This window comes from Saxophila tyrrhenica (assembly GCF_035928015.1).
Source record: "Saxophila tyrrhenica strain CCFEE 5935 chromosome Unknown scaffold_7, whole genome shotgun sequence".
Lineage (NCBI taxonomy): Eukaryota > Fungi > Ascomycota > Dothideomycetes > Mycosphaerellales > Extremaceae > Saxophila > Saxophila tyrrhenica.
In genome coordinates, this window is record NW_027041739.1 from 1,134,421 (window position 1) to 1,153,073 (window position 18,653).

The 18,653-nt window shown below is 54.3% G+C and overlaps 8 protein-coding genes and 1 non-coding gene across 9 annotated transcripts; 6 read left to right on the plus strand and 3 right to left on the minus strand.

The window, feature by feature from the left end:
* Positions 1 to 563: 563 nt before the first annotated feature.
* On the plus strand, positions 564 to 1,271 carry LTR77_005168 (uncharacterized protein; the record flags this gene model as incomplete). Its single annotated transcript, XM_064802417.1, has 1 exon — positions 564 to 1,271. One exon carries the CDS (start codon positions 564 to 566, stop codon positions 1,269 to 1,271), a length of 708 nt encoding a protein of 235 aa, XP_064659778.1.
* An 806-nt stretch (positions 1,272 to 2,077) lies between these two features.
* LTR77_005169 (uncharacterized protein) lies at positions 2,078 to 2,992 on the minus strand (the record flags this gene model as incomplete). The annotated part of the gene is made up of 1 exon (XM_064802418.1): positions 2,078 to 2,992. One exon carries the CDS (start codon positions 2,990 to 2,992, stop codon positions 2,078 to 2,080), a length of 915 nt encoding a protein of 304 aa, XP_064659779.1.
* Positions 2,993 to 3,922: 930 nt separating this feature from the next.
* LTR77_005170 (uncharacterized protein) lies at positions 3,923 to 5,538 on the plus strand (the record flags this gene model as incomplete). The annotated part of the gene is made up of 2 exons (XM_064802419.1): positions 3,923 to 4,480; positions 4,540 to 5,538. The coding sequence occupies 2 exons, from the start codon at positions 3,923 to 3,925 to the stop codon at positions 5,536 to 5,538; spliced, it is 1,557 nt and encodes a 518-aa protein (XP_064659780.1).
* A 337-nt stretch (positions 5,539 to 5,875) lies between these two features.
* Positions 5,876 to 7,810, plus strand: LTR77_005171 (uncharacterized protein; the record flags this gene model as incomplete). The annotated part of the gene is made up of 1 exon (XM_064802420.1): positions 5,876 to 7,810. The coding sequence occupies one exon, from the start codon at positions 5,876 to 5,878 to the stop codon at positions 7,808 to 7,810; it is 1,935 nt and encodes a 644-aa protein (XP_064659781.1).
* Positions 7,811 to 8,330: 520 nt separating this feature from the next.
* Positions 8,331 to 10,737, plus strand: LTR77_005172 (uncharacterized protein; the record flags this gene model as incomplete). Its single annotated transcript, XM_064802421.1, has 2 exons — positions 8,331 to 10,448; positions 10,510 to 10,737. The coding sequence occupies 2 exons, from the start codon at positions 8,331 to 8,333 to the stop codon at positions 10,735 to 10,737; spliced, it is 2,346 nt and encodes a 781-aa protein (XP_064659782.1).
* A 522-nt stretch (positions 10,738 to 11,259) lies between these two features.
* LTR77_005173 (uncharacterized protein) lies at positions 11,260 to 13,195 on the plus strand (the record flags this gene model as incomplete). Its single annotated transcript, XM_064802422.1, has 6 exons — positions 11,260 to 11,427; positions 11,486 to 11,661; positions 11,714 to 11,859; positions 11,914 to 11,968; positions 12,019 to 12,773; positions 12,828 to 13,195. 6 exons carry the CDS (start codon positions 11,260 to 11,262, stop codon positions 13,193 to 13,195), a joined length of 1,668 nt encoding a protein of 555 aa, XP_064659783.1.
* Positions 13,196 to 13,607: 412 nt separating this feature from the next.
* On the minus strand, positions 13,608 to 14,438 carry LTR77_005174 (uncharacterized protein; the record flags this gene model as incomplete). Its single annotated transcript, XM_064802423.1, has 1 exon — positions 13,608 to 14,438. The coding sequence occupies one exon, from the start codon at positions 14,436 to 14,438 to the stop codon at positions 13,608 to 13,610; it is 831 nt and encodes a 276-aa protein (XP_064659784.1).
* Positions 14,439 to 14,954: 516 nt separating this feature from the next.
* LTR77_005175 lies at positions 14,955 to 15,049 on the plus strand. The gene has a single exon. It is a non-coding gene; the product is annotated as a tRNA-Gly (tRNA).
* Positions 15,050 to 16,844: 1,795 nt separating this feature from the next.
* On the minus strand, positions 16,845 to 17,882 carry SHO1 (Transmembrane osmosensor; the record flags this gene model as incomplete). The annotated part of the gene is made up of 3 exons (XM_064802424.1): positions 16,845 to 17,396; positions 17,448 to 17,726; positions 17,781 to 17,882. 3 exons carry the CDS (start codon positions 17,880 to 17,882, stop codon positions 16,845 to 16,847), a joined length of 933 nt encoding a protein of 310 aa, XP_064659785.1.
* Between the last annotated feature and the right edge of the window lie 771 nt (positions 17,883 to 18,653).

Consider the following 18,653-nt stretch of genomic DNA (forward strand, 5'->3'; position numbering starts at 1 on the left):
CTGTTGCGATCGCGCCGACGCGGTATCGATGAGTTCACCATTGTGCCTCGACGCCGGATATCTGGCTCGATTGTGCGATATGGAGACCTTGTGTAATATCTGCGTGTTCCGGCGGCTCAAAGGGGACTTCTCCCGGGCGAAAGGGCTATGTGCTTAGCCCCATCTGGAAGGCATGGTCTGGAGAGAAGGTCAATATAAGAGTTGCGGTGGTTTCTCATAGGATGATGGGTGTTCTCAACTGGTCCTCACCATCCACTTCCTCGGTCTCTGCTATCACTAAAAGCACGCTTCACGTTTCAGACAGAAGATCACCCACACCAAAGCTGTAAGTCTTTCGATTGAGATGAATGAAAAGATGTCTTTGGAAGCATGAAGTTGATAATTGCCAGTTAGCAGTTGGTCGACCGTTGAAACTCAAATTCAAATCCATCCAACACCAACGCTGAGTTGTTCTGTCACTTCACCAAGCGGGCCGCTGTTTGACGTTCATTGCGGCTGCACCCAGAGCCCTGTCGGCGTCCATACAGCGTTCAGCCCAGGGCATCCTGTTCCTCAGCGTCAGCATGGCAGAACAAGGCCATCGATCGTACCTGAGGGAGGCATCTGGACCACGACCAGTCGAGAACGCTCGAGATAAGCACCGCGGAAGCGGCCGTCGACACAAGGAGGCCGATGACCGCGACAAGCAACGTTCCAGGAAGACGGAAATGCCGCGCTCACACAGGAAGGAAAGCGGGCATCGAAAGAAGGCCTCTGCTCAACAGTCCTGCACCCCTGCTCCTGAACGACCACGAATCGAGCTTGATGTCATCGGTCAGCCAGCTTCTGGCATTCAGCTGGGCATGCCAGTGGAGAAGTCAGTTATGATCAGCTTGAAGCTTCCTTCACCAGAGCATGCTGAGAAAGCCAGCTGTATCAACACCTCCAGCCTTTTTGCGTTGACATCCTTGGTCTCCGACTCATCGAACGGCGAGCGGGTTCCACAGGAACCCAACGCTCTATGTGGGATGAAGACGCTCGACTCGATCCATCCGATCCCGGAACATGTTGTTGACAACTTGGCTCGCAACTACCCATTGCGCCAGGCATTGGGCTACTTCTCGTTCCCGGGTATGGTCATCAGGCAAGCAGGCACTTACCGCATTCGTACGACTCTGGTGAGAATGGGAGAGGCCGGAGCCAACAGTCTGCTTGCCGTCGACAGCGAGCCCATCAAAGTCGAACGCAGTGGCGTCAACTCGCAACGTCGTCGTCAGCAAGTCTATGGTTAACTTGGCAAGGGAGCATGTACAGGCGTACTGGGCGTTAATAGACTGATGGAGCATTTCGTTTGATTGTAATATCATTGGAGGGAGCGGAGGTGAAACGGCGTTTTGGGCATCTCGGGCCAACAGTACATGCTGTGTGATGAAAGGCTAATGAGAACATATCGACGCTTGCACCACAGCCGCAGCATGGAATACCAACGGAAACAGAAGCAACAGAGAAGTCGGATGAGCATGGAGTGTCGCCACATGTCAAGCCGTGATACAAAGTGTATATGTTTGATAAAGTCAAAGTTTCAAGCTGTACCTTAAGGTATAGACGTCCAATTTTCAAGACGAACAAGTAGGACTACGATGCCTGGTCACCACTGAGACAAGCCCACTTACCCTTGCCACATTGAGTTAGGCTAACATGTGGCCAGGCAAGAAGGCCAACATCAAGGTCGGAGGTGTCACTCTGTTGACTGGTTATACTGAGGTCCAGGCACGGTGCGTCCCATCACTGTGATGGCGTACCCTTGTACCTTACCCCTTACAATCTTCTGGTCAGCATAGACGCCGTAACCCTGCTTTTTGTAAGCCGTACGAAGAGTTTCTTCGGCCGTTTCGTCAGTCATACTCTTCCAACCCACCCCCCTCGCCTCATCAAATTTGCCAGGCACCAGAACGACGGTTCCAGTGAAGGTGTGCGGCTCAGGAAGAGCTTGGATCAGCTGATAAAACCTGTCCAGCGCGCGACGAAGGTGCCCCTGTCGCTGATGATTATTGAAAATGTAGATCATCTGCAAATACATCATGCTGTTGTCGACGAGCTACGTCTGCCCCGCGCCAGTATTTGGCTGCACCGCCCCAGCCGGAGTGTAAAGTGCTTGTAAGCACCATGCCGCTTCTTTTCCGGACTCGTGCATTTGCTTGGGATGCGTGGCGAGGAACTGGTCGACCCGGTCGGTGCCTCCCGCGTTCCTACCGCTTGCTGTTGGCTTCTCGATACGCCAGGCATGAATATATCCAATCTGCTCGACTCTGCTCATAAGGGGGGGGCAAGCCGTGGCGTCCGAGACCGGTGTTTGTACCAAGTACAGCCGGGCGACGTACCCCAGGCGAGCAGAGAAATGAGGGTCGTGGTGAACTCTCAGAGTCATACGCAACGAAGCTTGTCCTCCTTGGTAATCGAACGGGATCTCTGTCTCAAAGTCAGGACCGACGCCTTGAGCAGCATAAAACTCATCTGTGGCGATCTCCACGTTGCAATCTGCTGCAGCGTCAGCGTCATCTTCTTGGTCAGACGTACCAGCCGCAGACGCTGGGCCCGCTTGAGCAGTGCTTTCTGCCGCCCCAGTCGCTGCGCCGGCCTCTTGGTTGTCGTTGCCTGTGTCCTCGGCTACATCGCTGTTGCCCTGAGTACCTTTTGCAGCCTTTCGTGCCCTCGTCGATCGAGCAGTGGACTTCGGTGCGGCGGCAGCTTTCTTTGGCGCCTTGGGCTTTGCGGCAGCTTTCTTTGGAGCCTTGGGCTTCGCGGCGGCTTTCTTTGGAGCCTTGGGCTTCGCGGCGGCCTTTGAGGTTCCTGTAGCTTCGCTAGCTGTCTTCGCTGCTGCTGCCCTGGGCGGGTTTTTCCTCGTTCCGGCTTTCTTCGCAGGACCTGCTTTTGACGAGCTCTTAGTGACTCCTCCACTTTGTACTGTATTCGACTGTCCCGTCTGCCGACTGTTGTTCGTCTGCCTTGCCATAACTAACTTTACAGATCGTGACTCTTGGGGATACAGTAGTAGAAGATACGAATATGAAATATGTTCCGACTTGACAGCGTTCCTGCCTGGAGTACTTAGTCTTTGGCTCCTTCTACAGAGCTGTCGAGCCGCCATATTGCTCGTTTCTCAGGCAAAGTCATCCGAGCTCGTGCTGGTTTGTCTGCCAAATGAGGTGTTTCGGAGATGACAATGCAGAAATGGTAGGAACAAAGAAGATGCAGGCTGATTACAATGAGCTGGAACGAGATGAAAACCTGCCTGAAAGGAAATCCAGATTGTATAATCAAAGACAAACACCAGTCGTCGGAGTCTGTACGGGCATGAACTTCGGTTGCATTTGCAAGGCGGTCGTCAGGCATTGGGGTCTTGTCATTGCAAGGCCGCAATGTCTTAGACTGCCATCGACAAGTACGGCATCTTGAGCATTTCTTTTGCCATGGGGCGATATGGCATGAAAGCCAGGCTGCCCTTTTAGAGGCATCGTGATCGATGATATGCCTCCTTTCGGTCTTCTCTCATCCTCTTGCCGTGGTCTTCGCCAGTGCGACAATTTCCTTGTCTAAAAGAACAAACTCGGGAAGAAAGTCATTCGACGGTATAAACTCTGCCCCTTGGCTGTCGCCGTGCTTGCCTCAAGATCAACAAGATACATGTATCAAAGGAAGAAGCGTCCGCGTGGTGGAGGAAGTGAAGTCTAAAGTCAGGTTACCTGCTGATTGCACCTTTCCTCGGAGGTACATCGGCAGTCAATGAAGACTCGGGAGCGGTCGGAGATTGGGTCCGTCAACCATTCAACATCCTAACCAGTTGAGAAAAACTGTTCGTTGTTGCAGCCGCCATGTTTCTCCTTCAACAGAGACCGGTGTGTGCGTGTTCGTGCCCGGCCTTGTCCAGCCTGCGTTTGACGCGATGCTCAACGACACCTGGACGCTGTACATCCTCCTCCGCGCAATTATCCTCGTCCTCCAATGGCTAGGACCAGCATGTCTTGGGTATACCGTCTGGACGATCAGCCAAGCATGGCCTGAGGTCCCCACGATAACTGGCTTTCGGATATGGTGCACAGCAGAAGCCGCCTTCTTCGTGTTCTTCCTATGGTTCCGCGTTTACCTCCAGCGCGAAGCGATTCATCCTCCCTTGCGGTCGAAGAAGGAGAGGAAGGCTCTATTCGCGCAGGTGCGTCGGGAGGTCCATGACCCGGACAAGTTCATGAGTGGGTGGTTCCGGGGAGCGAAGCCCGAGAACATTGGACGGGATGATCTGAAGGACTTCTTGAACTGGGCGTTCTGGGATGGCAGGGCGGACATGTCCCCAGGCGGCGCGGACGAGAAGGAGCTGGAGTACTACATGAGCAGGGTTGAGACGATGATGCGTAGACCGTTCAAACCTGGTCGCGGCTCGCAGCCTCTTTGCTTGACCATGGATCCCATTGAGATGGAGTGTAGGACTTTGTTCTGGTATAGCTTGGTATGGACGGTCGCACCCCCAGTAAATTGCTCGACCTCAAGACTGATAGATCACTACAGCTGTCTCTCCTCGATTTCATTTGCCATTGTCTGCTACGGACCCACGGCTTCCAGTACTTCAAGACGATGTCTTCAAGCCTGCAAGTTTGGCCGCCTAGGCCTGCCACCTGGATGGAGCCGGCTCGATCACCAGCACAAAACATCTCATACTGGGTCCGGCCGCATACTTCTACCAAGCGACTACCCATACTGTACATTCACGGGATCGGCGTTGGCTTGATTCCCAACGTGGGCTTTCTCCACGAACTCGACACAGCGCTCAATGGTGACAATCCGGACGATGGCGAGGTCGGCGTTCTCGCGATCGAGATACTGCAAGTATCCTCGCGCATCACGACGCCAATGCTGAGGCGCGAGGAGTTCCTGCGTCAGCTCACAGAGATTCTGGACTACAATGGCTATGACCGCTTTGTCATGGCCTCCCACTCTTACGGCTCAGTCCTGGCTACACATATCTTTAGGCATAAGCCACTTGCTTCTCGCGTGTCCTCAGCACTCTTCATCGACCCTGTTACGGTCCTGCTCCATATGCCGGATGTTGCTTATAACTTCACTGTTCGTCCCCCTCGCCACACGAACGAATGGCAGCTGTGGTATTTTGGTTCCAAGGACCCCGGTGTGGCAACAACTCTAGGACGCCACTTCTTCTGGCACGAGAACTTGCTATGGCGAGATCGCATCATGGAGCTCGTAGACAGTGGCACACGCATCACGGCGAGTCTTGCTAGCAAGGATTTGATCGTCGACACGGAGAGTGTTGGGACGTATCTCTCAGAGGATCAGCTACCTGATCCGGTACTGAAGGAAGATGGCGATCGCAAACAAATGGAGCTGGAGATGCCAAATGGGACTTCGACGCATTGGAAGCAAAGGCCATGGCGGGGGGCAGGGCTGGATGTGCTGTGGTGGGAAGGGTTAGATCATGCTCAAGTGTTCGATAAGGAGAGCACCAGGTCGAAGCTGGTGGAGGTCTTGGTCGAGTATAGCAAGGGTGCATGATGTTCATGCGTCTATAATATGTAACGTCTAACGTAATGCTCAGCAACCCCATCAATATAACGCTCAAGAATCAATTGGTGTTTTTCTTTATGTTACGCTCCTTTGCGTTGAAGTACCATTGTAGCTCATGAGAGGAGGATCAGGTCCACGGGTGATTGTGGGCTTCGGATCTTGAAGGATCCTTCTTCTAGGCCTCCAAGATTCCATCCCGTCGCTCTTTCAACTACCCAGCATATCGACACATACGCCATGAATCGATAACCACGAGCTGGCCTCAAGGTTGTGATAGCAGTTCCGAGGCCAGCACACCTTAACTCTTGTCCCCACCGAGGCCACGATGCCGCTGATCTCTGCGCCGTCCCTGAACAGCCGCTTCACGCAGCTAGTCATCGCCGCGGGATGTCTTATAACGATCTTCTGGTTCTTTGCGCCTTCGTACTACACCATCAACCCTGGCGATGTACCGCCTCTGACCGCACCGCCGGCGCCTGAGCAGCGGCCGGACTTCACGCCTCCCCAAGCGCCTGCGAAACCGAGACCCAATCATCCAATCGACCATCTCATCGCAGAAGCCGACCGCGAGTTCAACGACCTCCTGAGCAAAGAGACGAACAATCTCCACGATGCGGCGCAAGCATACCGCAATCGGCGCGGGCGACAGCCTCCACCAGGCTTCGACCGCTGGTTCGAGTTTGCGCAGAACCACTCCGCGGTCATGGTCGAAGACTTCTGGGACCGGATCTACCACGACCTGAACCCCTTTTGGGGCGTGCCGGCGAAGCAGATACGCGAACAGGCGAACGACATACTTTTCAGAATCAGCGTACGCAAGGGCAACGTGACCTTCAGAGGGGATGGCGAGGATAGACCATGGCTAAACTTGTGGGGGAATTTGACGCAGACCGTGGCGGAGTGGTTGCCGGACTTGGATATGCCGATTAACCACATGGACGAAAGTCGGATGGTCGTGGAGTGGGAGGAGATTAACAAGTACATGCAGGCCGAGCAGGCGAACAGGAGGATTGTGTCGGACGACAAATTGATTGAAGATTTTCAGACGTTGGAGGATATGGATAAGCACCCGCCGCCCAAGTTCGACCCGGAGTGGATGAAGCAGGGTCCGTACTGGCCACTGGCAGTGGTTGGGTGCCCGCCTGGCAGTCCGGCCAGGCAGGCGTACATTGAGACGGACTTTCGGACGCCCCCGCCGCTTCTGACGACGTATCCGGAGGGTTCTTACGAGGGCTATGTGCAGAACTGGACGCTGGCTAAGAGCCCGTGCGACAATGCGCATCTGCAAGGTCTACATGGCACTTTTGTGGAGCCGATCTCGCTCTCGACCACGAAGCAATTCTTCCCACTGTTTGGCGGCAGCAAGCTGCCCATGAACAACGAGATCCTGCTGCCCGCGGCTATGTACTGGACGGAAGACCCATTCTACTCTGGAGGGGAGGACCACGGCGAAGCCTGGCGGCTGAAGAAGACAGGTTTGATCTGGCGAGGCGCTGCTTCAGGCGGCCGCAACACGAAGGACAACTGGACGCGATTCCAACGACATCGTTTCCTCAGCATGGTCAATGCGACCAGCGTGAAGACGCTCGAAACGAACCCGGCAGAGGGTGCGCCCAACTTTGCCCTTCCAGCTAACGGCTCTTACGAACTCGTCACACAATCGCCAGATGCCCAACCAGGGGCCATGGGCGAGTGGGTTGACTCGTGGTCAGATGCTGGTCCTGTCCATCTCCTCTGCTTTCCTCAGGAGAGAAAAGAGAACCCACCGAAGGAAGGGCCCAAGTTCAAGAAGTCGTGCTCTTACACCGACCCGTATTTCAGTATCGCGAGTATGGTCAAGATGAAGGATCAATACGATTACAAGTACTTGCCGGACATTGACGGGAACTCCTTCTCGGGTCGGTATCGAGGCTTCCTCGGTTCTACTTCGCTACCCGTTAAAGCCACGATATACGAAGAGTGGCATGATTCGAGGTTGGTACCTTGGAAGCATTTCGTGCCAATGGACAACACGTTCGTTGATTTCTACGGAATAATGGAATACTTTGTCGGCAACGAGAAGTTTGGTGTGGTCGGACATGATGAGGTCGCCAGAAGTCTTGCGATCGGCGGGAAGCAGTGGGCAGAGAAGGTGTTGAGGAGGGAAGACATGCAGATATATGTTCTCCGGCTGTTGTTGGAGTACGCAAGGATAAGCGATGACCGGAGGGAAGTAATGGGCTGGAGAGAAAACAAGCCTGGCGGAGGGGATGTCACATAGGGTGTTTCTGTATATGCCTTGTATGAGTATACATATCTACCTTGCGAACTAGACTGTCAAAACCTCGTCATCACATGCGCTGGCTGCCTAACCTGTGCTGAAAGCTACACATATGAAGTCGCGCCTGCAAGGTTTCGGCCCGCTTCGCTTCGCTTCGCTCCCACCCACCCTCCCTCACACCTTGACTGCACTCTTACCGCTCGGGGAGGTCGTGAAACTCTGTCTGCCGGCTGAGCTGTACATATATATTTCTTCACCACGAATGTACAAATTCACCGCTGGACGGCAGACAACAGGGGAACAGGCACTGGCAGCGATGACGATAAGGCTGTGAAAAGGCTGGTCGACCATCGGAGCACAGCGACTCCTGCCAACAACATCCTCCTCTTGCTCTGGGAAGGTGGCAGGTACAGCAGTGCTAAGGTCCCACGTGTGCTCGAGCAATCGCGCTTGACACAGCTTGCTACTCCCGAACTACACCACACTCGGACTCATCCATTGAGCGCACCTTATCATCACAATGTCTCGCTACGATCGCTACGACGACCGCCAGAGCGGCGTCTCCCGCCGACCTAGGAACGATCGTGGCTACGACATTGATCTCGACGTCGATATCCACCAGTCGCGGTATGACGGCCCACTGCCTTCCCGATATGACGCGCCACCCGCCCGCCAAAGAGAGGCTATGGTGAAGGAGAGGGACGCGGACGTTATGAGTCGCCGGTCAGAGCGTGCTGGACCACGCCAGCCGGACTTTTTGAGGGAGGACTATGGCAGGAACCCCAATGCGGGGCCATTAGTGTTGAGAGAGGAGAGGTTCGAAGAGGATGACTATGTGCCTAGTCGACCGCAACGAAGACGGAGTTTGGAGAGTGTCAGGACGTCGCGAGCACCACCGCCGCAGAGGATGGACAAGGAGGAAATTATCATCCGTGAGAGGGACAACGGTGGGCCGCCGTACCCCAGAAGCGAGCGGGGCTCGTTCACGGAGCGAGATGATGTGTCATACAGGGACCGACCAAGATCGAGGGCTCCACCGCCATCGAACAGAGACGGCTACGCTGAGCATGATATTGATATACACATTCACGAGGGTGACAGACACGAACGGCCGCCACCGCCACGAAGCAACATGGGCGGTCGAGAAGAGATCCGCTTCAGGCGAGGTGATGAGGGGCCACCTCCCATGCGCGGAAACCTTGAAAAGAGGGAAGAGATCACGTTTGTTCGGGAAGAGCGTGAGCGGCCACCACCGCCACGTGAGGTTGAGAGGGAAGAAATTACGTTCAGAGATACTGTTCGGTCTCCGCCTCCACGTGAGCAGCCACGAGGTCGTGGTGCGGGGAGGAATGAGGAGCTCGACATCGACATTGATATCAACCACAATCACTCTGGACGTGGGCGACGTACGGAAGAAGACATTGACATCGACATCAACCACAACCACTCCGGCCGTGGACGTCGCACCGAAGAGGACATTGACATTGACATCAACCACAATCACTCTGGGCGTGGACGTCGTACCGAAGAGGACATCGACATCAACATTCGAGATCGCAGCGCTCCGCCGCCTCGCCATCGCTCGCAGAGTCGCGGTGTGATGGTGAAGAAGGACCACGAAGAATGGGTTGTCCGACGTCGGCGCACTCCTTCGCCTTCTCCTTCCCCGCCGCCTCGGGACTTTGAGCGAGAACAGATCATCATCAGGCGCAAAGAGCGCACTCCAAGTCCCGAGCCGCTTCCACCGCCCCGCGAACCAACTCCAGAACCGCCACCGCCGCCTCCGCCAGAGCCAATCTACCGTCCGCCCATCATTCAGGAAGTCATCACACATCATCGGCACATCGATCACGGCATAGAACGCGCGCGATCGCCGACCCCACCGCCTGCTCCGGCACCGCCAAGCCCGCCAAAGGAAGAAGATTTGGAGATATCGATTCGCCGCCAAGGCACTCGGAACGGCAAGAATTATGACGAAGAAATCACCTTCGAAAGAGATGTCCACGAGCACAACAACGATCGCCAGGTTGGCCTCCCTGATAGAAGCCGAAATGTGAGCCGTGATGTTGGCAGACATCGCTCCATGGGCCCGCCTCAGAGGAGATATGATGACGATGTCAGCTCTGAAGCCGACTACTATAACCGGCGCATCACTTCCCGCGGCTACAACGGTGAAGCTTGGAATGGTGCCACCAAAGATTGGGGCCTAGTAGACATCCCACCGGGCACTGAGCGCGTCGAAATGGATGGCGCCGGTGGCGGCCGACAGGAACTTACCTGGGGTCGCTACGACGGCAATCGCAGAAACAAATCCTACACCGGTGACCGCGCTTATGATGAAGGGTATGGCAACAGTAGTCCGGCTCCTGCGCCCTTGCCTCCGCCGGAAAGGATGCGCGGAGGAGGAGAAGACATCAACATCCACGAGCACTCTCGAAATGAGGACATCAACATCCACATCTCGAACCAGAGAGGCAATGATGCACCGGCTGCTCCTGCTGCGCCTCGAAGGCGAGCTAAAGATCGCATGTGGACGGAGGTTGCGAAGGATTTGGTCATTAAGGAGGCCATTGACGAGAAGGGGTATGAGTATGAGGAGACGGATGAGTTCTGGTATGTTATGCAGTATCTGCAATACGTGAGTCCTCCCCTACACCAGACCATCTGACCCAAAGACGGCCTACTGACAGTCTTGGCAGGAGGACGTCCTCAAGCTCGTCGAAATATCCGAAGACATCCGCCGACAGCGCCGCGACCGGATCCGCGAGTTGCAGTATGAGCGCCAGTCCGATCGCGCACCAAAGTCGATCATGCCTCCTCCACCGCCGCCCATCCCGGCGCCGCCGAGGAGCAGGTACGAAGAGAAGATACATGAGCGCGACTACTACTATGACCGCGAGAGGAGGGGTGGTGGAGGGTATCGGTAGATTGCATACAGATGATATGATGGAAACGAATTCTCATGACGACTTCACGAATAGCATTAACGTGCGCATGCGTACAGCAAGCAGTTGGCAAGAGCGAAGCGAAGCGAGGCATATGAGGGAGGGTTAGGAGGGCGTTGGGGTTCCTGTGAGTGTGGTGTGGTCCTGAGGATAGTATATAGGCTCTTGAATACACTCTCACCGGTGAAGTGTGCTTGACTCAACGTTACGCCGTTGCCGCTAACCTGAGATAAGCAAGTGGATCCGCCGAAGGCTTGAATGAACGGCATCCACTCCCCGACCTCTTGTCGTGTTATCTTTCTCTTCCTTTGTTAGCCACTTATCAGAAGCAGCCCGCTGCGGGCGCTGCATACCCTTGTGAGACGCTGATACCGCGAATTCGCCTATCAGAGCGGCATCGTTAGCTGCTTGCCCGCGATGTCGGGTCAAGTATTGAGGTAGTAGTTCTTTCCATTTCATACCGTTCACTTTCTTTGTCCCATTATTTCATGCAGATCGTTGAAGATGGGCTGGGTCAGGTCAGAAGTCAAGGCCGAAGATGCCGTCCAGCCAGTACCAGGTACAGTGCATCTGGTGGACTTGGATGGCACCATGCAAGCAAAGCATGCGCGCGACGCTGGGTTGAGAGATATCGTCCTTGTGCCTGCGCCGAGTTCTGATCCTGATGATCCGGTATGCCTTCCATCGGAGGCTCGTTTGGCGGAGTTGTTTGACTGATGGCGACGAACAGCTCAACTGGTCACCCGCCCGGAAGCGACTGTCTCTGACTTGCATGTGCGTGTACACGCTCATGGTCGGCATTGCCAGTGCGGCTATCTACTCGGTCCTGGTACCTATTTCAGAGGCTACGACGTTGACGCTGGATGATTTGAATGCCGGAACGGGATATATGTTCTTGGCTTTTGGGTGTGGATGGTCAGAGCGGATAGAGCAACGATCGCATGCTAATGATTGGCAGATGGGGCTGTCTGTTCTGGCAGCCGTTGGCATTGCAGTATGGCAAGCGGCCGGTGTATCTGATCAGTATTCTGGCTACGCTGGCGATTCAGGTCTGGGCACCGTTCACGAAGAGTAATGGGCAGTGGATTGCGAACAAGGTGTTGCGTAGGTCTCTGTCAAAGCCATGTACTCGATAGTATGCTGACTGACAACGCACAGAGGGCTTCTTTGGTGCACCGATCGAAAGTCTCTGCGAGATCAGTGTTGCTGATATGTATGCATTCAAATCGGAAGCATGTATGCAGATGCTGACCATTGCCACAGATACTTCCAGCATGAACGTGGCACCTACATCGCCGTCTACGCGCTTCTCCTAGCCGGTAGCAACTTCTTCGCTCCGATCATCGCAGGTTTCATCGCCGACGGCCAAGGATGGCAATGGGTGCTTTATTGGTGTGCCATATTCTGTGCCATGGGCTTTGTATTCCTGTTCTTCTTCATGGAGGAGACCAACTACCACCGGAAAGTCGTCTTGACCGGCGAAGCCGATCCAGCGTCTCTGAATTCCCCAACGAGCCCAGCATCGAGCGAGCACGAGAAGAAACTTCCAGCAAATGAAGACGTTGAGACATCAGCCCCTCCGGCACCGGCATCGCCTTATCCAAAGCAGAAGGCCTACCTCGATAAGGTGAAGCTCTGGCAAGCTGCCGACATCCACAAGCCTAACCACCTTGTTGGCATGGTCAAGCGGCCATTGATCTTCCTGACTTTTCCGGTGATCTTCTATGCTGGGTTTTCGTATGGATCAAACCTGGTTTGGTTTAATGTGCTTAACGGCACCGCGTCTCTCGTGTTGGGTGGCGAGCCATACAACTTCGCAGCGTCGATGGTCGGGCTAAGCTACTTGAGTCCGCTGATTGGCGTCGCCGTCGGAAGCTTCTATACAGGCTACATTGGCGACCGTATCGCGCTGAGGTTGGCAAGGCGGAACCACGGCATCATGGAGCCTGAGCATAGACTATGGCTTTTTGCGCCGAGTCTGCTGCTGATTCCGTTCGGACTGATACTTTGGGGAGTCGGTAAGTCCACGCCATGTCTATTACGTCCGTCAGTGGTCACTGACTTGATTTAAGGCGCCGCTCACGCCATCCACTGGTTCGGTTGCGTCTTCGCGGCCGGCGTCATTGCCCTCACCAATACTATCGGCCTCCAGCTCTCCGTGTCATACTGCATCGACAGCTACAAGGACCTTTCTGGTGAAGCCATGGTGACTGTCATCCTCGTCCGCAACACAATGAGCTTCGCCATCGGCTACGGTATTACTCCGTGGGTGACAAACATGGGGTTGCAGAATGCTTTCATTGTTGCGGCTTTTGCGGGGATGGCGCAGTGTTCGACGTTCTTGTTGGTGGTGAAGTATGGGAAGGGGTTGAGGAGGGATAGTGCGGGGAGGTATAAGAAGTATGTGGACAGGATGGCGGATCAGGGGGTGGTGCATTGAGTTACCTTGTCGTCAGTTGGCTTGAGTACGGCCCTACAAAGGAACGCTATCTTCCTCGTGTTGTAAGAAAGCAACGCAGTTACCAATCCAAAGCAGCTGATAATGTCATACATGTATGTACCGTGGGTTGTTATAACGCCATACAATTTATTTCTCAAAAACGTCTTCCGGCTCAGGTAGTGCAGCGGTTAGCACACCAACTGTGGCAACGCCGTCCTCTGTGACGGTGAACCTCCGCTGGCAACGAGTTGGTTCGACCCCCTCTCAGAGCAATTGACAGTCATTGAATCGTGTCTTAGTTCTTGCTCTTGCTCGTATATCTTGGAGAGACCTGATGCTGTATCTTCATTTCGGGTCTATTCACAAGACCTTCATTCATGGTACCCATATCCTAGCGTACTAGCTGGCTACCTTAATAATACATGTACCGACTCCTGGGATCCGGATTCCACTCCTCATTCTCCACACTATCTCGCAGGTCCTCCATCAGCGGCAGCACAGTCTGGAAATACACATCCTCATCAACCAGCGGCTTCGACGGCTTCGCCTCTAGTGACAGCGTCTGCTCGGTTTTGTTGAAACTCCACGTCCACCAGACATCCTCAAGACACGGCGGGTAGACTTCGTACCGTTGGTGATGGTCGACCTTCAGAATCAGCCCGACAAGCCGGTTGTACCAGGTCTTGAGGCTGCCTTTGACGCGGGCATCGTTGCGGACAATCACGAGGCGGCGAACCCCCTGTAATTTGCGGAGTAGTTTCACAATGCCTTCGGTGTAGTCAAAGAGGTAGTGCCAGAAGCTTGATCGGTGAAGGACTATGGTGAGGGTGTCGAGTTGGAGGTTCGCCATGTCGAAGGGATGTTGTCGCCAGTCCATGAGCTTGCGGAATTGTCGAGCATCCGCCATAAAGGTGACGTTGCGAACGGACTCAATCTGCTTGGGTCGAAGAGCTGAGAGTCGTTGAGGGATGTCGCCGAAGAGGTTGGGTATGATGAAGTTGGTTGTTGCTAGTCCGAGGTAGACGCTGTCTCGATACATCTGATGGCAGACAAGAAGTGGTGCCAGGCCTTTGTTGGGGTCATAGTTGTCGTCAATGATGAGGCGGCCACTTTGTTTGATGAGGCCGCAGTCCTTGGTTGAGTCGTGGAAGATGTATTCGAAGATTTGTACTCGAAGCTCTGCCGGCAAGGAGAGCAGGTGAGACTGTCTTGGAGGCTGTTCTGGTAGATCTTGACCGTCCATGGTGATACAGAGAGGATGAATGTGAGCCTAAGCAGATCTTGGAGAAGTCAATGGTCTATCAACCGATGTCAATGGTATCAACAGACGATGTGTTGTTCCTTTGCCGAAGTCGGTGGTTGGCCTGTGGCTGACCAATTGTGGCTTAGTGGCTGTGTCGCCTTGCCAAGAAAGGCAAAAATGACCGCACCTCTCGAGCCTCGGCTGCCGTCCCGTGTCCATCGGTACCACAACAACCATTAGGAGCAGTACCGTTATATAAGGTCCTCTTTAAGCAATTGAATAGCGCATGGAGTCAATTGAGTAACCAGGACATCCATTGAAATCCTCTTGAAGGCCGCAGAACCGAGTCCGGAAACGTTAGAGCCCAGAATCGTTCCAGCCGCTTTGAGACTTGATCTATATTCTATCAAAACAGACCGTGATACATTCTACGCAATGAGAAGCGTCAGAAAGCCTAGGCCTTGGCGCCAATGGTCCAGGTTAGATTAACTAGTGATCCTCATTCATCGTTCATCATCGCTAACAGTTCTCCAGTGGTTAGGATTGCTGCCTTCCAACGAGGTCGTCTCGGTCTTGAGCAGCAGGGGGGGGTTCGATTCCCTCTTGGCGCAAATTCTCTTTTGCTCTACTCAGATCCTCTTCTGGCTGTCTGGTGATCGAGAAAGGTCGTTGGGAAGCCGTTGGACAGTTTCGTTGCAACAACGTCGAATGTTAGCCCAGGAACGGCAGTGCAGATGCTAGTAGACGACAGCAACGATAGATAGATACATCGATCGAACGGTTCTCCGGCAGGTAATTCCATGGAAACAGCCTATGAAGTATTTTTGCTGTTCCACATATCCGGTATACCGACCGTCTGTCTTGACCGACCATTGTCCACTAGAACCCTCGAAGAAAGACCACAACGACGATCCCAACAGCAAGAGTTTCTAAAATTGGATAGATTAAGTTGCCTTTTCTATTCCACAACACACCACAGAGGAACATCTGTTGTTGTTCAGGGACAGTGTTCGGGATACCGACCGTCGAGCCTCGGAGCCGGGCTGCCCATGCACCTACTTCAGCACAAAAACTGTTTTCTATCCCTTGGACCACGAGAACAAGCTGTCGGTCTATACAGTTCTTCACGAAGACATGGCGCTTATCTAGAAGTACCGCTCAACTCTGTGGCCAGGAACTCGGGTCAGACGCTTGAGGAGCCGTCTTCTCGAAGGGACAATCGACTGATATGTATACCTTGGCGTCAAGGCATGAGACGCGCTGATGAGACTACCTCCAATGGGTGCTCACTGGAAACTACTACAGGACTGCAGCTGGATGAATGCTCCCAGAACCACACTCTGCAGCCGCTGAACAGCTCTATGGTTTTGCTGTTGAGCGTAAGCCGCAGTGCATGTCTCTTTAGTTCTGTCTTAATTGTAAGAATTCAAGAGGTGCCTTTTGGCATGGAAGGTGATTCAGGTGGCAAAGCCTCGACCCCAGCTAGACGAACTAGTGCGCTGAGGCCGTCGAAAAAGAAGAGCTTACGCTCCTGAAGTCTCTTATAGAATGTGATCGCTGCTGGCCGCATTTTCACTCCAATGCCCCAGCTGCTGCGACACCCGAAAACACGGAAACGCACGACTGCGAGAGAAGAAAAGACGTCAACTGCAACAACACCAACAGATGCCTGCCCACCCTCAAAGCAAGCCTCCCATGCCAATGGACTCCGAGCGACAAGACCTATGATACTGGGTTCAAGCAGCCGCAAGCAGCGGAGGCGAATGCTACACCGCAGGAGCGTACCGGGGCAAAGGTAAGCACTCCCGGGTTAAAGGGTTCTCCCGGACACGATCACGCTACCTGTGGTGTCTTGAGGCACTTTGAGCTCTTTGCTAATATGGAGACGCTTGTTGACTCTTTCACCCTTCAGTTGTTTAGCCGCTCGTTAGTCATTCGCTTCACAACCTTCTGGTATTGACGATCTTCCGTCCTCAGTGGAATCCAGAACCGCTCGCGACGAAGGAGAGATCGGATGCGCTGTGAGTAGGAGAAAGAGTCCAAAAGCAAAGAGTGAACGGATCGTTGGCTAGTTGGAGAGAAGAGGAAGAGTGAAAGTAGAGGCCGAGCTGAACCGAAGGGAAGAAGAGCAAGAGAAGAAGAGCAAGAGAAGAAAGCAACTTTCATATAGTATCCAGCCAAACAATCAAAAAAACAGTAGCCCTGGTATCGTCGCAGAGAAGAAGTCTCCCTTCCCATAGCATCGCTTCTTTCGCAATGTGTCCCATAAAGCCATTCAGCGCCGTCGCCAAAGTTTGCAGAACCCGTCCGTCCGTACATCCAACGTGCTGTCTGTAAAACATGCACATCGCTAAGAAGTGGCCTGGATCAGACCGCATCATCCTCCACGCATTTTCATAAACTCCGTCATAGCAGGATCAGGTAGTTCGACGGCGCGATCCCCGTCTCCCCATTCTCCTTCTTCGCCTGCCACCATCTACCCGACACGTCGCTGACCTCGAGAATCTCATGCTTGGAGAAGGAAATCTCGTTCGCGTCGTCGGGGTTCGCTTCGTAGCTGTAGATGGCTTTCGCGCGGTAGGGGTACTCTGCGGGTTGGGAGACGGAGCTGTCGGGGTGCGATGCTGCCACAGTCGAATTGGGCTGGGCGGCAGGCTGCTGTGGTTGTGTCTGTGCTGGTGCTGGGAAGGCAGATGCGCTTTCGCGCTTCGTCTCGCCGGCTCGTCCACCAGGGTATCCGGTCACTGGTGAGGAAGTCTCGAAGCCGGCTAGTTGCGCCGAGTTGTACATCTGCGGTGGTTGGCCGGAGGAGTGCTGTGTTTCTGGTCGGTATGATTGCTGCGTCATGTGCCTGCTGGCTCTTCGGCTGGGCGCGTGGTCTTTGTGGAGTGCAAAAGAGTCGATGGTCTGGCGGTGGGATGCTTGTGGTTGCGAGCCGTAGTAGAAAATCCAGACGATCTAGCAATTCATTAGCATTGCCTCACGCAATTTGGGAGATGGCAAACCCACGGAAACCATGGACAGCAGAATGAATCCCGCCGCCGCCGCCTCCTTCGAGCCCTCCGGGTAGTAGATGAGCGAGTTCACCGAGGACGTGGTGAAGACCAGCCCTGCCGCCAGAAAGCCCACAATAGCCACGTGATACGTCGCGATCGCATTGGTAGCCACCGTGACTATAATGCCGACAATCACACCAAACATGTATACCAGCGTCCACCATGCGAAATTCGGGTACTCGAGGCTGATGTCGGCGATGATGGAGCTGATGAAGGCTATTAACCAGCCGCACTACACATATAGTCAGCATATCTCTTCGCTTCACAAATATAGATGCACACGCACAAGTGCTATGCTTATCGTCGCCAGCGAGAACGGGTCGCCGAGGATATTCGCCATGCTGAAGCCCTTGCGCTCCCCACCATATCGCGCATTGTTCATCTCCATTTTGTGCAGTGAGGGCGATTCGGATCCAGCAAAACCAGGCATAAAGCGCTCAGAGAGTGCTGCGCGCGTAGCGAGAAAGTAGTATGAGAGGTGGTAACGAGTGACTGGAAGGAGAGGGTATTATCGTTGTTGTGGTCGCGTCGAGCGGTTACTGCCGGGTCTGGAAAATCTGTATACCGGTCGTGAAGAGTGCTTTGGAGTCGTTGCGCACGTGAGACTGAAGGAGTGACTGCTGCGCCAGTAGTGTATAGCGACGAGTAAAGTGGTGAGGCGGCTGGATCGTGGCCGGACGTCGCGAGCCTCTTTCGCCTGCAGCGCCGGGCTGTCGTCGGGGTAGGATGAAAGGGTGTGGTGTGCTGAAAGGAAAAAGGCAGTCAGTGACGCTGCTCGACTCGCGACGCTGGACGCTGGCGACTCGAGGCGGACGGGCAAGAGCAATGGGCGAGTGGGTGGAAGACTGCAAGGCGGAATGGGCCAGGTGAAACGGGAGGGTGGAGTCACTGGAGTGGGAAGGGGCTGTTGCTCGCCGCTTTCGCGCTAGCCCGGCCTGGACAAGAAATCTCGACAATGCGCGGCAGCAACGGGGATCCTCGACGTTTCAGAGGAGCAGCCACGCTTCCTGCTCATTTGCCCAACACACTCGAATTGCCGGCGGTAGATGTTTTAGTTTCGGCATGCTGGTCTCTTCATCTCCTGCGCGTGTTGGTGGTTTATTACCTGATTGCGCTGAGGAAGACCGAAAGACGGCCCTTTGCTCGAGTGCGACCACCT